This window comes from Oxyura jamaicensis, chromosome 13 (assembly GCF_011077185.1).
Source record: "Oxyura jamaicensis isolate SHBP4307 breed ruddy duck chromosome 13, BPBGC_Ojam_1.0, whole genome shotgun sequence".
Taxonomy (NCBI): Eukaryota; Metazoa; Chordata; class Aves; order Anseriformes; family Anatidae; genus Oxyura; species Oxyura jamaicensis.
In genome coordinates, this window is record NC_048905.1 from 10,619,422 (window position 1) to 10,634,916 (window position 15,495).

General features: G+C 51.4%; 2 protein-coding genes across 11 annotated transcripts in view; one reads left to right on the forward strand and one right to left on the reverse strand.

The window, feature by feature from the left end:
- LOC118173699 (serine protease inhibitor Kazal-type 5-like) overlaps window positions 1-15,495 on the forward strand; it is a 103,102-nt gene that overhangs the window by 45,366 nt on the left and 42,241 nt on the right. The gene's annotated exons all lie outside the window — the stretch shown is intronic.
- On the reverse strand, window positions 814-5,870 carry LOC118173710 (pancreatic secretory trypsin inhibitor-like). Its single transcript, XM_035338524.1, has 4 exons — window positions 5,620-5,870; window positions 4,091-4,131; window positions 3,378-3,490; window positions 814-975 (listed from the first exon to the last, which is right to left on the reverse strand). Exons 1-4 carry the CDS (start codon window positions 5,672-5,674, stop codon window positions 894-896), a joined length of 291 nt encoding a protein of 96 aa, XP_035194415.1. The 5' UTR covers window positions 5,675-5,870; the 3' UTR covers window positions 814-893.

Below are 15,495 nucleotides of genomic sequence, written 5' to 3' on the forward strand. Positions count from 1 at the left end.
GCCTCGCTTCTGGCACCTCGTCCGGGTGCGGTTGGTTTTTTTTGGGGGGGGGAGGCTCCGTGCCGGGTGAAGGCTGGGGAGGCGGCGAGGCCGGGCCTCCACCCCGGCTGCCTCCCCGCCGGGCCTCCCTCCGCGCACCGGGGTCTCGCCGCTCGCCCCCCGGCCACCCCCGGGGCTGCCCCGGCCTCCGGCTGCGGCCCCGGCCTCGGCTCCTCGGCGGAGCAACAGCGGCCTCCAGTGCCCAAACCTCCTCCCGCGGGTGCGAGGCTCAGCGAGGCCGCCGGAGGAAAAAAAAAAAAAAAAAAAAAAAAACCCCCCCCCCCGCCACCCCCTACTTATTTATTTTTCCTGGAAAAATGCAGGTTTTGGGGGTTTTCCGGGGCGTTGGGTGGTTGTGACCCGCAGGGCAAGGCTCGAGCCGGTGGTCCTGTGCTGTGCAGAGGAGGCAGGGGGAGGTCTGGCAAAGGTCTTGGAGCACAGGATGTAATGCCTTGTTTTTAGCAAATGTCAATGAAATTTATGGGAATGCTAAAAGCTCCTCTGCTGGAAGTTTAGGAAAGGAAGGCAGAAGTCTGGATGCGATAGGGAGCCTTGTTACGCCATGGCCTGACACTCTCCTTGGGAATGTCCTGGCCTTTTCCCTGGGGCTCCAGCAGTAATTTTTGCTTTTTGTGGATGTTACAGAAAACAAAAACAAAACAAACAAACAAAAAAACAACCCAAAACAACAACAAAACCATATTTTACAGGAAGGTATTTTAAATGTCAGGGGAAGGGCTGTGCTGTGTGTGTGAGAAATCCCAGGGCAAGCCATTGCAGTTCTTCCAGTTTATTAGGAGTTTGTAGAGCTGAGGGACAGCTTTGTGCCATCTTCTCCAGCACGGCTGCACTTTTTACTTTTGAGTGGGGTTGGAGCGTGGGGATGGGTTTTGGCACTTTCCCCTGTACTTTATGCGCACATTAGTGTGTCTTTGCCTGGAAGAGAGGTTAAAAATACCTTCAGGTGCCCGATATACAGCAGAATCTGGCTCAGGGGATGAAGAAAGAAAGGAAAATACTGCTTAAGTCATCGTTTAAGCATTATACGCTGTTGTAAGAAAGCTCACATGTTTTTGACAGGGAGTTCAGGGTTACCATGGACATAGGTTAATTAATTCCAATAAGCTTAAGAGCTGGCACTTCCTACCACCTCCTGGCAGCATAATTCACCTTTTTGCTGTAAGGACAGATGTTAGGCACCTCTGATGCCTGCCTGGCTGCGGATGATAAAGGTTACGACTTTGTGTGTGGGTTTTTGCAGACAAATGCCTGTCATTGTGTCTTGCTTGGGCCTGCTCCCAGCTTCCCTTGCTGACTGCTTCTGCATTTAAGTGAGGAAAATATTAAAAAGGAACCTGCAAAATATTGCTGTTATTATTTTTGCCCAGTAGCGGACCTAATTACTCTGATTTTTTTCTGTTTTCATGTAGAATCATGATGTTGTTCTATTTGGAAAGATCCACCCGTTTCTCAGGTGCATAACGAAATGCTGTTAAAGTGATTTTCAAGCTATTTTGCAATTTGGAAAGAAGCATTTTGCACACTGCTGCCAGTGGAATGACCACAGGCAGCGGGTGAGGCACTGGTGCACCAAGACCCACCAGCTGCTCTCGTTGCAGTTACCCCCGGGCTCCTTGCAGCCCTCCAGCTGCCGTCAGGCCGGTTGCATGCGTCGCACGGCTGCTGTTCCTAACCCCACAACTTTTTTGCCTGAGATCTTTGGAGCTAGAGGGGCGGCACATTTGCAGCGGCAGCTGCTGGGAGCTTGCACAAAGAGGAGTTTGAAGGAGGGGGGACTGTTAATTGTTAAAGCAGGGTGAGCACCAGCACCAGCTGCTCCCCCATTCCTTCCCTCTGTGGATCCACCACCAGCTCTCTTTTTCACACCCCATGCTTTTCCTCCCTTGACTCCCGAGGTCTCCATCCCCTCTGAAGCCAGGCTCAGCACCAGGAGGATGCAGTGTCCTCAACGCTCCCTGTGTGCCGGGCTTCGAAGCCTTCCTCGCTCTCGTTCCCCCGCTCCTGGTTCCTGGCCAAAGCCCTAACGATGTTGTGTCTGACGAACCTCCCACCCCCATCTGCTGCACAGCGCAGCCGGCAGCTGGTGCTGGGCTGCTGGCTTCCAGCACGGTCATTACCGCCGCGCCAGGTCATTAAATGTGGCGCCTTCGTCCAGGGGATCCTGCTCAGCACCTCTCTGCCTGATTGCTGCTTCTCTGGCCCTTCAGTGCAAAAGGGCAGGACAGGAGCAGGGTATGGGGCTGGAGCTCGGGTCAATGAAGGAAAGAGGAGCTGGCCAGACCAACAGTTCTCATCCAGGCTCTTTTCCTTGGTGGTCTGGACTCTGTTCCTTGTTACTGCAGGGTTAGCTGGGAGGAAACGCTCCTAAAAGTAGAATATGGCTCCATGGCTCCATTCATCCAGGGACAGAAAAGCTGGAATTTAGGCTCCTGTTAAAGATGTCTCTGCTGGTGGCAGATGAGTGTGTGAGCCTGATCGCCCCAAAACCCTGCCTCCACCAGGGAAAATCAAGGGTGAAGCTCCCTTAGCCCCACAGACTGGGGCACCGGGCCACAGACAAGACTCTGTCTTCCCATCAGGGATTTTCCAACACCTAATAGCATCAAGTTGTAGGTAATTCCTTCGCTTGTCTGACATGGAGCACTTACAATGTATAAATACACTCTGAGTTACGTAGGGCCCGAGCCAGATGAAATGAAGTAAGTCCTACCAGACACTTCACTTGCTATTGGACCTGGCCTTCTGCTGTCAGTGCAATCTGGCACCAGCACAGATTAAATAAAGGCTTCTTAAAAATAACCAGAGCAAATTGTAACCTTTCATATGCGGAGAAGACAGAAAGCAGAGCTCAGCTGTAAACTGCTGGTGTGAAAAACCAGAGTTTTTCCTCAGCCACCACATGTCTGAGCTCAGCCGGAAAAATATTTTCGTTCCTGCGCACTAGATCTGGGCAGACTTTGGGGGTTCTGCCATTTGTCTGAGTTCCTGGACACCCGCCAGCACAGCCGAAGCCATCGCTGCTGCATGTGTGGGGAGATTTTGGCCGCTAGGTCCCTGTGTGTGAGCAGATGGGGCTGCAGCATGTGTGCTGTGAGGATCACCCCACGGCCCTATAATGCAGCTGGAGCCCACATGCTCGGAGCAGCGGGAGCAGCATCTCCGCAGGAGGCCAGATGTGTGCCAGATGTGCTGGGCTGACTGCCCACGCCCCAGCCAGCTGCGTGCTAGCAGCTTGCTTTCTAGGAAATCCCAGGCACATGTGGTACCCTCATCTGTGGGGTGCTTGGACTTTGCAGGAGGTCCGTTCCGATACTCACAGGTTCTGACTGCACAGCAAGCACTCATTGCTGTATAGGACATCATCCGTGCCACAGATGGGGTCGAAGATCTTTGTACAGCCTTTCCTTAGATCGTAGTTGCCACAGTCTGCCTGGAAATGGGGAAGGATAATGCTGAAATTATTAAACATGCTTTCAGCTTACCAAAAGAGCTTTGCATTAACACGGTTGTACGTGTTTTGTATATCTTGGTAACCCATTCCAGGTTGATCAGCACTCTGCTGTGAACTCTCAGAAGCACTGGCACCATGTCACCATCCCTTGGACAGCTGAATGTCACCTGGCACTCCTGTGGGAATGACAATACTGAGCAAGTAATGCTCCATGGGCAGTGTTTGACCAGGTTCCCCCCAGTTTTTATTTCCTTTGGCCACAGGGATGCCTGCCATCACATTACAAGCTGTAGCTCTGTAAACAGGAGCTCTGCTCTTCTTGGCAGCAACGTTCAGCTCTGTATTAAGTTTTCCTCCACTGAGTGTGGGGGAAGTGCAGTGGGAAACCAATATCATCACTGGGATTTTGCTGTGGCACAGCAGGTGGAAGGAGTTTCCCAGGCACCAGCACATGCTGCCAACCCAGCAGCTCACGTTACTTCAATGCATTTAGCAAGAGTGGCTCCCCAGGGCATGGGGCAGTGCTCTCTCCCCACAGCTGGGTATACCCTCGTGGTACACAGAAATTGGAACCTTCACCTCTGTTCCTTGGTCAGCAGCGCCGTCTGGCTCAGCATCTCCTAGAGAAAATGTGCAGAGAGAGAGAAGACACCTCAGCGCCCTTCTTCACTCAGGCTGGTGTCTTTCACAAAAGATGTTTCAGCCTGAGGACCATACATCTTCACTTTGTGCTTTCAAAGGCCCACCACATAAATACCTCCCATCATCTCCTGTTTTGCTGCTGGGTCCCTGCTGCATCAGCCTCTTTCCCATGGCAGAAAGAGCACGATGGTGCAACTCCCTGCCAAAGCCAGATGCATGTCTAAGGACTTTCCGTGGTGTTTGTTCCAGCTGCCAGGGAGCAAAGGTGGCTGTTGTTATCTCTTGTAACTTGTTTGTGGGTAGCTGAGAAACTCCTGCTGGTGCTGGACTGCTCCTGGAGTAAATCCAGGGGGATTTTTCTGGTGTCAGTGTTTTTGTACCACCAGGAAGCAGAACAAAAGACAAGTTGCTGAAAGAGAGGATCTCCTGAAGGATTTCTACTAGAAGGAGAAATGAGTATAGACCCTGAGGTCTCACACCAAAGCTGCTGGGAGCGAGCTGCGACTGTGGTGGGCTTCTCCATGGAGATGTTGCCCCTGAACTGATGGCTAGGATGGCATGGTTGGAACATGTGGTGGGGGTGTTTTCAAAAACAGCCTGATTTTTTTCTGTGAAAAAACAGTACTTAGAAGACCTTGGGTTGCCTGTAGATCCAGAAGTCATTTACTTAGAGGATTTAGGCAACTTCTACATTACCAGCCAGTGTGGCTCAATAGCTCTGGGGCTGCAGTGAGACCGTTTGGTGCTGAGGACCTGATAGCTGTGCTGTTTGGTGTTTCAGGCATTTTACTTTGGACTAGCACCAGTCCAGTCCCAGGAGCTGAGTCTCTCTACGTGCTTAACTCATCTAAAAGGAAGCCATATTTTATGCCCAGACTGCTCTGCAATGGCAACTGCAGCACAGTGAACAGGATGATGGAGGACTTGCTTCAGAAGCATTGGGAATGAACCCTCTAATGCAGAAATCCCTGGTGAGCGGGACCCGAAGAGCAGCAACAGCTCGTGTTCTCATCCCTCTGCACCATATGGGATTTTGAAAACACAGTTGGCTTAAATGTTGACTTTGGGAACGAGAGCTGCATTTTCCCTTCTATAGATCTGCTTCCTGTCTGCTTTTTTTAAAACCAGAACAACACTTATTCCCTCTAAAAGAACGGCACTTTCCTAGAAACCACCAGCTCCCAGACACATTCCAGCCCTGGAGGAAAAGTGTCAGCCCAGCAGGTCTGTTCATTTTGGGAGCCAGGCACCCTTTTAGAGCCTTTCCATCAGGCTTGCTCACAGACCACCAGTTCAGTGCCCGTTGGCCATTGCAGCACACCCAGGGAGCGCTCCCGTTTGCTGCCCAGGGCTGGAGCAAGGTCCCGGCAGCAGCTGGCCTCTTCTCAGCCCTGCCTCCCCATGCGGCAGACGCGGGGGCTTTACCGAGGAGAGGAAATGGCTCCGAAGCAAAATGTTGCACTCACCTTGGTAAAAACATAGTGCCAGGAAGAGGAGCAGGAAGACACTGATTGCCTTCATGGTCAAGGTGATACTTGACTGGAGACAGCAAAGGGGAAACAGGACAGCTCTGGCTCCCTGAGATCCCACCTCCAGCAGCCCACGCCTGGACCTTTATACCTTTCCCCACCTCTGGCACCACCCTCCATGGCCAGCTCCACCCCGGAGTCTTGTGGCGATGACATTTGGCACACAGGGACAAGGCCAGGTGGCAAATGGCACACCAGTGTGCACAGGGCTGAAAGCCTCAGCACTCACCATGGAGGTCACCACCCTTGTCGCTGGCAGGGCTGGTGGCAGACAGCCTCAGGTCTGCACTGCAAAGCGGGGAAAAAGAGACTTTGGACAAGATGCAGGATGGGGAAACAGGCAGGGCAGCAAGGGGAATGCATCAGTGAGCTCCACTCCCATTAGCAGGAGTAGTGCGGCTTTGATTAATGACCCTGCCACTGCCACTCGCAGGGCTCTGGGGTGCCACAGCTCCCCTTCCCACCCGGACAGATGGAGGCAGCAGCAGGAGCCGCTGCCAGAGGGCAGAGAGCCTGGATGTGCCTTGGGCTCACTGTGGCTGCATGCTGAGTGCTGTTATTTTGCCTGCACGTCTCTCCGATGGCAGGCAGGCAGCTGAAATGAGCTCATTGGGTCAGATGCTGCCCATCTCCCTGCCTGCATGCTGGAGTAAGCCCCGGGGGTTTCCTACATTTACTCCGCCAATAGTGCACTGTGGAGAGTGGATCAGTCCCCTGGGTATTAGAAGGATTAATTAATGTTTCTAAAGCACTTTGATATCTCAGCCATAAATCACTGGAGAAGTGCAAAGCAAATTATTACTAATGGGGGCTTATGACTCAAAGACAGATTTTTAATTAGCTGAACAGAAAAAGTCAATGCCAAGAGCAATTCAAGGAGCTGTTTGTGAGACAGAAATCTCAGCTCACGTCGGCAGCTGCTCCACTGGCCAGGGGAGACCCTGGTCCAAACGTGGCTCTGGAGGATGCTTTCCCCTGCCAGAAATGTCCCTTGGGAGGCTGTTTATGTGGGGTTGGAGACTTTCCCTGCTTTCACCTGGGCTTCCCTCTGCTCTCCCTGGGGTGACCAGCAACATGAGGCTAAAAGAATGGCTCTTAACAGCATCTCTCATTTCATTAACTCGGAGCGTAAAGCTGGCTTTAGGTATGACCTCTCGAGCCAGCTGTGAGCAGCGGGGCTGGGTGCTCGGTGGTCTCTGTGAGCAAGCAGGAGCCCTTTAATGAGCCCAGAACAAAGATCCCCGTGGCAGCATCACCCTCTGAGGAGCAAGGGAGGGAGGGATGGTCATTTTTAACTACAGAAGGAGGTTCATCTTGGTCCAGCACTGCCCCCATCGCTCCTCCAACACACCTGGCAGGTGAATAAAGCAGATGGTGCCAAGAGGTGCTTTGGTCTCGCTTCTCAAAGCTGGAAGAGGACTTAGCCAAGGCGTTTATGGTTATATGCCAGGCCAACTGGGGATAAGATTTTTCTTTTCAGTCTGTAACACATGTAAATAGAGCAGTGCTGAAAAGAGTTTCTCTGATTACCCTTGTTTGGGATGTGCCCACTCATGGTAAAACATATTTGCACATTTTCTAGTTTAGAGAGCCTCACTCTAGCCAGGAAATGTGATAGTTTTGATTGTCCAGAAACAGAAACGTCTTTCCTCAGATTCCTTGGAAACATCCAGGCACATCTCCAAACTTGAGTTTGGTGGGTAAATCCTCAGTGTTTACGAAAGCTGCTCCGCAGATGGAACTCTTGGCTCCTGGGGCTTTTCAAGTGTGTATAATGCTGTGGTTTTCATCTTTCCTTCCTCTGCAAGTCAGGGGCACTGAAGCAGAGACCATCTGCTGACCTCCCCCTGCCTCCTGGACACTCCTCTCCTCATCCGCCTCTTTTAGGCTCCTGTTGGGTTTGCAGTGACTTAATTTCACGTCTGTGCCCCCTCCAAGAGCTGTACGAGATCAAGCCCTTTAATACCGAAACAGGTTGAAGGAACTCCAGATTACGCAACACAACCAACTGAACTTTATTATTCCCCAACAAATTGAGCCAAACCAACCAATTTAGGGGCAGTTGCTTCTGCCAAAAGAACAACACGGGCTGCTAACACTGCTGCAGCCAAACAGCAGCACATGAGGGCTTTAATGCAGGTTCTCTGTTAGCAGTTGCCCTCCCTTCCCAAACGCCTCTCCTGGCACCTGTGTGTTGGTGAGATGCCTTCAAAATGTGGGATTTCACATTTTGTGGGATTTCACCTCTCTCCTGATTGACATATTCTACATCCCTCAGGAAACAGAAACGCTCGGGGCTTTTTTTTTTTTTTTTGAGTGGGGAGGAATGAAAAAGAGCTGTGAACCGCTACTGCGCTGTGTGCTCCTGGGAGAGGGAGCAGGGAGATGTCTTCAGCAGTGTGGGCTTTCTCGTGATGTGCCACCTTGTCAGAGCAGCCTGTTCCTCCCAGCACAGCAGCCAGAGGAGCAGAGAAACATGAGTCAGGCGGCTCCCCTCGCCTGCTGTGCAGCTCGCCGAGCTCAGCACCCATCGCGGGGAGATGGCGAGGACCCACAGGCTCCGAAGCTAATGCAGAACCCCATTCTTTGTGCAGAGTGAAATGCCCAGCCGTGACAGGCCCAGATGATCACGACTCACAGCTTAGAAGCCACAAATGCTTCTTAAGCCCCTTCAGAATAATGGCATTCACCAACAGGCTCCTTTGAGGTGGTTCGCATCTTCCAGCCTTCTTCTGAAGCTGAGAGGCACTGGGCTGAAGGAGGAGCAGAGCTGCTCTGCAGTGCCGGGCCTGGGCACTGGGCGTTAAATGGGCAATATGGCACGCATGTACTGGTGGTGCTGGGGCTGCCTGGAGGCTCATCTGCTGGGGATGGTGGCCAAGGGGCGGCCCCACGGTCCCATCCCAACCTCTGCCACCAAGCAGGGGCTGCCCAGCCCAGACCCCGCACTGTGGCCCTGTGCGGGTGGCACCACAGGGCTTTGGTGGCTCAGGGGAGGTCGTGGTGTTCTTCTTTCAGAGGCATAGAGACAAGACCTTCTTTGGGGACCTGCGGAACGGTCCTCAGTCCTCACTGCAGTCAGCAAGGCAGGTAGGTTTGCTGCTGCACTGCAATGGCAGTGCCTGGGGTGGAAGGAGTGGTGATTGGAGAAAGGGAAATGGGAAGCCCAGGAGTGTTACAAGAGACATTTCCCAAGAAGGCCAAAGCTCTCTTGGGTCCAAATCCCTAAAGCTCTGCTATCTGCTCACTTTGCCAGGCCCAGAGCTTGCAGGTGTACCCAGGACCTTGCCTATGGTATCTGACATGGCTTTGAAAGCAGTTTGTGCAGAGAGGACAGATGAACAGGCCTTGTGCAGCAGCAAGCCCACAGAGGGGAGGAGGACACCTGGGTGTGCACCCTCCTTGGTGCCCGCGGCGAGGTCTGGAGGTCACCTGGAGGAAGGGCAATGGTGCAGCTGGATCCACTTGGGTGCTGGAGGTAAAGCAAATCATTTTGCATCAGGACGGTGAGGGCTGGCTGCTGTGCAGTGATCAGCTGTCCTTGTATCCAGGGGCTGCAGATGAAACACAGATTTCCCACAGAAATAAACACAAACAACCACATAATTTGGCCACTTTTTAATCCATAGTGATTCTGTCTTGGATTCTTTGCCATTAATGCTGGAAAAACTATCTTGTTGCTCTGAGTGCATGGCACATACTGAGCACTCTGACAGTTTAGGAAAAGGGAACCTCTGACTAGCTGGTGTGAAAATATCACTTATTTTCTCCAGTTGTAGGAGACTCTTTGGAGCCCAGGACAGTATATCAATTTGTTTTCTCCTCTTTCCTGGAATGAAATGTTGTCCCTGGGGCTTCTGGTTTCAGGGGAGGAGGCTGAGCATAGCCACAGGTGAGAATTAACAAATGATCATTCCTACTTTTACCAAAGCTTCTGTTTGTTACCCTTCAACAAGGGCAGCGCGGCCACGATAACGACCTTTGGAAATCTGCAGGCATCGGCAGCTTCGCCTGAGGATGGGTATTGCTGACAACAGTGTCTGAAAACAAAAGCATCGCATAAATCATAGCTTGGGTTGTTCAGAAGAGGCTGTGCCTGAATGCCAATCAAACACTTCCTGAGGAGGATGAATGTGCTGGGGACAGGCGACGTGTTTGCACAGATTGCTGGCTGAAATTGGCTGGGCTGCAGCTGCACGACTCCCTGGCATGGTGGCAAGCTCCCAGCCCAGCTCCTGGCCTGTTTGCCTGTCCCGTCCCACCGCTGCAGGGACACCAAGCCAAGAAATCTGCTGCGGCCTTTGGGGTGAGGGCATGTGGCTGGTGGGACCAGCCATGGTCACGGCAGTGGTCTGAGGGCACTGGTCCTTGCAGAGCTTGTCCCTGCAGGGACTGTCCTCCCTGCAGCAATCCCACGTGAGGGGCTGGGGCTCCCAGAGGGGCTTTCTCTACCCTTTGCTTCTGCCCCTCTCCTCACCTTCTCTGTGGGGTCTCCACAGGCTGTGGGAGCACATGGGGTCAGTCTCCCAGAAGCTACGTACAACACAGAGCTCTGCTCTTCTTGCTTTCTCTGGTATTATTGGAGAAAAAAACATAATTTTCCCACTCCCACAGCAAATGCCTAAAGCAAAGAATTCCTTTATAAAATTGCTTCTTTATTAAACCCTTTCTGCCTCCCACCTCCAGTGCCCCTGTGGCTGCCAGGGCGATCCAGGGCAGAGCGATTAAATGCTGCGGTCAATAATTGGATGAACACAGTTTTCAATCTCCTCCAGCAAGGGACTCCACTTTTCTCCAAACTAAAGCAGCCCCCCTGCCCACTCCTTCTTCCTCGCAGCTGAAGGACATGCAAGGATTTGGCATACCCCTTCCTCTCAGGGTCACGGACTCCTGGAGGATTACCTGGTCTGATCTGACCTTCATAGCACAGCCCAGCTCTGCCCCTGCTCCCAAGGTCCACGTGTGCCTCACCTAGGGCTGGACCTTGCCTGTAAGCGAGTGAAGAATTGATCAGGAGCTCCTGGAGCTGCACAGAAAAAGGATGGGAGGTGATGGAGACAAGTTGCAGGAAGGCTCATTCCAACTGTGTGCAATGAAAAACATCCCCCACAAGGGTGGCCAAGTACTGCTGGGGGGCTAAGAGTGCAGTCCCCATCCTTGGATAGGTTTCTGACCTGGCTGAGCAAGCCAATGCTTTCCACAAAAGCTCTCAAAAGCCAACAGACGAGCATTAGCCTGTCCCCTCCATGGTCCTTAACTAACCCAATGCCCCCAAGACCGGGAGCTTTTTTTAGGCTGCTCTCAGTGGATTTTTTCACATTTCTTACATTCCTTCTTAATTTCTTGAAAACATATGTCAAAGTTCTGTCAGGTTTTTGTACTACTTTCCATTGTTTTGGAAAGCAGTAGATAAACAAACAATCAAAAATTGCGAATGACTTCCATTGCAGCCCCAGAAACGTTTGGCATTTGTAGCTAATCCCACGGGTTCCGCTGGCAGAGCTAACCACTATTGATATGTGGCTTGCTCCCCGGCCCAGGGCCCCGGAAAACACTGTTATGTTTCTGATTTCAGTGAAATATGTGGCTAGAAGTGGCCGAAGCTCTTAGGTCTATCTCACTGTGCCGTTACAGACAATCAGAGGAGACAAGGCTTTTCCAGCAGAACCCTCCCCGCCTCTTAGCTGTGTGGGAAAAACTGGCCATGAAAAAAAAAAAAAAAATAGAAAGATGTAGAAAGGAAGGGGAAAGTAATGAAAACTATGAAATGAGGCTTTCATTTCTGACATTTCTTCTTCCCATTAGCCACGGAGAAAATTTAAAATGAGAAGAATGTTTTTTTTCCACAGACTGATAGAAATGAGATTTTGGGAGGAAAAAGAAAAAGTAGTGGATGTGGGTTAGAGCTGGTGACAGTGTTTCTATTGCTGGACTCTGATCCTGAACATGTCAAAAAAGGGAGAGAAAATCTTGGTAGAGGTTGAAAATGCTGCTTCTGTTTCCAGAGATGGCTTTTCCTCAAAACCTCACTGCCATGAAGCACTGTGGCATGCTATTTCAAAAGTTCATTTATAAATTTGGATTGCATTCCTGACAAGCTCTTCCCCTGCCAGCATCTAATGTTAACTCTGGTTGCTGTCGCTGCAATGAAGTTGCATTTATCATCCTGTTGACTGTTGGTATCTGCTCTCTGGTGTGGGCAAGTAATGCTCCTGGGCCCTCCAGTGTGTCAGTGTGCCACACACCTCCCGAGTGAAAGCTCCCCAGAGCTGATAAATGTTGGTTGAACACCACTGACAAAATTCAGCTATCTTCTGTTGACCCTTGGGTTGGACTGAGGTTAGACAAGGCCTGGTTAACACTTGCTCCACTTCTTAATGACCACTTAAGCTCAAAGACAGAAGCTGAAAGTTGAAGGCTGAAAGTTGAAAGTTGAATTAAGGTGCTCTGGGCCTTAGCTGATCGCTTCTGCTTATTGTCCCTCCAAAAGTGTGTGCTTTGGTTTGAATACCAAGAGATGCTGCCCTGGCCAGCAGCAGGAGGAAGTGGCTATGAGGTTTTGGGGAAAAGACACCGGGGTCTGAGAGCATCAGTGCCAGCAGCCCTGCCACGAAGAGAGTGCTGCAGCTCGGTGTGCTTTCAGCTTTGGTCAATGGCCTTGATTAAAGAAGGATTTTGTCTTTGATTTAGGCAGCCTTTGAACATAGTGGCTAAACATTTCCTTTCAATCAAGGGTTTCCCTTTGATTTCTGCTTGTAGTCAGCTCCCCGTGTCCCTCGGTGAGCTTTGCACTTGAATCGTTTCCCTAATAAATGTGACATTATTTTTGATGCCTGGTACGTTGTTAGCCTCGTTGGGAGAGCACGGCGCGTTGCAGTGAAAGCACTGTCTTCAGCCCATCAGGGATGTGAGGAGCGGTCCTTTTGCTCTGGTAATGGAGATTAAATAAGCCACTGCTGAACCTCCTTTCCCAAGCAGCTTTTAACTTTTTTTTTTTTTTTTTTTTTTTTTTATTCCCCTCTACACGAGGAAGTGGCTGCCAAAGCTCATGGCTGCTGCCTGCAGTATGCTTTTCCTTCTTATCCTCATTCATCCCTGCCAGGATCCTCTTTTATTCATTTCTTCCTCTTTTCTGAGCTTCTGGAGGCCCCTGCCTCATAACTTCACACCTCCCTTAGCAAGAAACTTGGCTTTCCTGTGAAAAGCCATCTGAGGTTTCCATGCTATGCCATGCTTTCCATAGGACGTACTCAGAGATGCTACAGAAGAAGAAACCCAAGCTGAAGGCAGCTCCACAGCTGCTTGGGACAGCTCTCCTCCAGCACTGATCTGCTCGCTGGGAGCAGCCGGTGATGGGCACACCAGAGGCAGCTGCTGATGCTGGTGCCATTTCTTCATTTTGTGTTTGCCTGACATTTGTGTCCTTTCACCAGTCCAGCCGCTTTGTTGGGCAGGGGCAGCCTTTCTCACCAGACCCAGGCTCTGCAGTTTCTTTGATCCTGTAACTTCAGCTTCCAGCCTTACAGAGCCCTGGGACGTTTATGGACAGAGAACAAAGATGCACAAACGATAATTGAAGCCTCTACACAAATGCTCAGCACTGGCCAGGAGTGTAAGTCACAAGTAATTATCATGATGCCAGGCTTTGCATTTATGATGTCATATTGTTATAAATTAGAAGCAGTATTGTGAGACTTAGAAAGTCAGAACTGGACTGGAGAGGTAAAATCCTGGAGAAGGCCTCTGGGTCCTTCTGAAGACGGTGTGCCTTATCGCCCCTTTAGTGCCCAGTGCCCAGGCCCGGCACTGCAGAGCAGCTCTGCTCCTCCTTCAGCCCAGTGCCTCTCGGCTTCAGAAGAAGGCTGGAAGATGCGAACCACCTCAAAGGAGCCTGTTGGTGAATGCCATTATTCTGAAGGGGCTTGAGAACCATTTGTGGCTTCTAAGCTGTGATTCATGATCATCTGGGCCTGGTTTGTGATCTCTGAATGCTTTTGACTGGTGACTGTTGCAATTTCCCCAGGGCACTGCTGGAACATGCTGCTTCTTGCCTCTCTCTGGACTTCAAAACATTAAAGTCCTTGACAAAATTAAATCCTAGCCCTCTTGTGAAGATGCAGGCAGCTTTCTGCTGCGCAGATCCCACCCTGTCTGGGAAGTGCAGGCACCAAGCTCAGTGTTGCCCACCCCAATTCTCAGTTTGCTTGGTGTGTGCACTGTCTGCCCGAGCTGCTGCACCCGACCCCTCGCTCTTTCTCCAGCCTACACACAGGATTGCTCCCAACCCAGCCCCGACGAGCGGCATTGGGAGGGCTGTAACGCAGCACAGCACATGTCCATCTGCTGCCCCAGGCTTGCAGAGGCGCCTCGGCGCATGCAATGCAGTGTGTGCAGCTCGAGGTCAGCTGTGGTGAGCCACCTCCATGGGGCGGTGTCACCCTGTGTCACAGCTATGTCCCTTCCTTTTGTGTCAGCAGACAAGAGCTGGCCTGTGTCACTGCAGTCACAGGAAAGATCAAGACAAGACATGGAAGACGTATTGTTTGCATGAGATGTGAGGAACAGCAGCTTCTGCTTCCAGCAGCTCCAGATGGACATGGGCAGATGCTCTACAACCCATCATGTGGGGGACATGCTGCCCTCCTCTCTAGAGCCTCTGGGAGATAAGCAGATACCAGTGGTTTCTCTCCCACCACCTCCAGTCCCACAATAACAGCGAAGCAGAGTTTGTGGTGAACACAAAATAACTAGGAACAGAGCTCCTGCCCAGGACTTGTCCTTGTCCCCAGGCTGGCGTGTTGTCCCCTTCATTCCCACACATGGGCTTCTTGCATTGATGCAAGCATCCCTCTGGATGTTGTGTCACATTACCCCCTGGGGCATCAGTGTCCTCTCCCTGCTGTCCTGCATTGGTTCTGGGGACCTCCAGCTTCTCCCAAACCATGTGAAGCCTGGCCTGGGAGGACAAATCCAGCCGGGGGTCCCTGGCTCCTGCTTGGGCACGATGCAGGGACCCCTCAGCTCAGCAGGTGGTAGGATTGGAGCCCAACAGGAGCCCTGGCAGAGCGGGGAAGGCTTGTCACCCGAGGGGTGGCTGCAGGGTGCAGGTCATGTTTCCACTCTGTAGGGAGGAAGTTTAAATAAAAGATGTGGTGCCTTCCTGCAGGTCGGAAGGACAACAGCTGCTAAACGCTGTTAATGTTAAAAGCCCTCAATTAGGAGCTGAGGGACAGCACAGGAAGCCAGAAATAACTAAAATAACTACTGCGAGGCACTGCCATGAGTGGTGAGACCCCTTCCTGCCTGCACCCCAAGGTGCAGGAAGGATTTGTTCTGCTCCCTCCTTGTACAGCATCCCCACACACCCAGCCAGGCTGTCATCAGTGGGTCCTCCGGGCATGGCAAGCTACGGGGAATTTGGCTTCACATCCAAATGCTCTGCTTTTTCCCATAGATGTTACGAGACTTTTTTTTTTTTTTTAAATGCATAAAGACAACCAATTTTTCTCCTTGGAAATAAAAAGCCTCTGACATCACCTGCTGCTTATCTTGCTGCAGTGACATGTAGTTTCTTTCCAAGCCTAAAGAGCACAACCCTGACTCCAATAGGGGCTTAATTGCTTTCAATCCTGTTAATTGAATTTGGCTCTCCTGTGCCACTTAGCACTGACTGAAGGAAGGAAACAGGAAAAAGAAAAAAAAAGAAAAGACATCTGGGAAACAAGCTCAGCTGGCCCAAGGGACGTAGCTCCTGCAGACATTATAAATGCATGTGCCCCTGGGTAGGGGGCTTCCTGAATGGGGCAGGCAGTG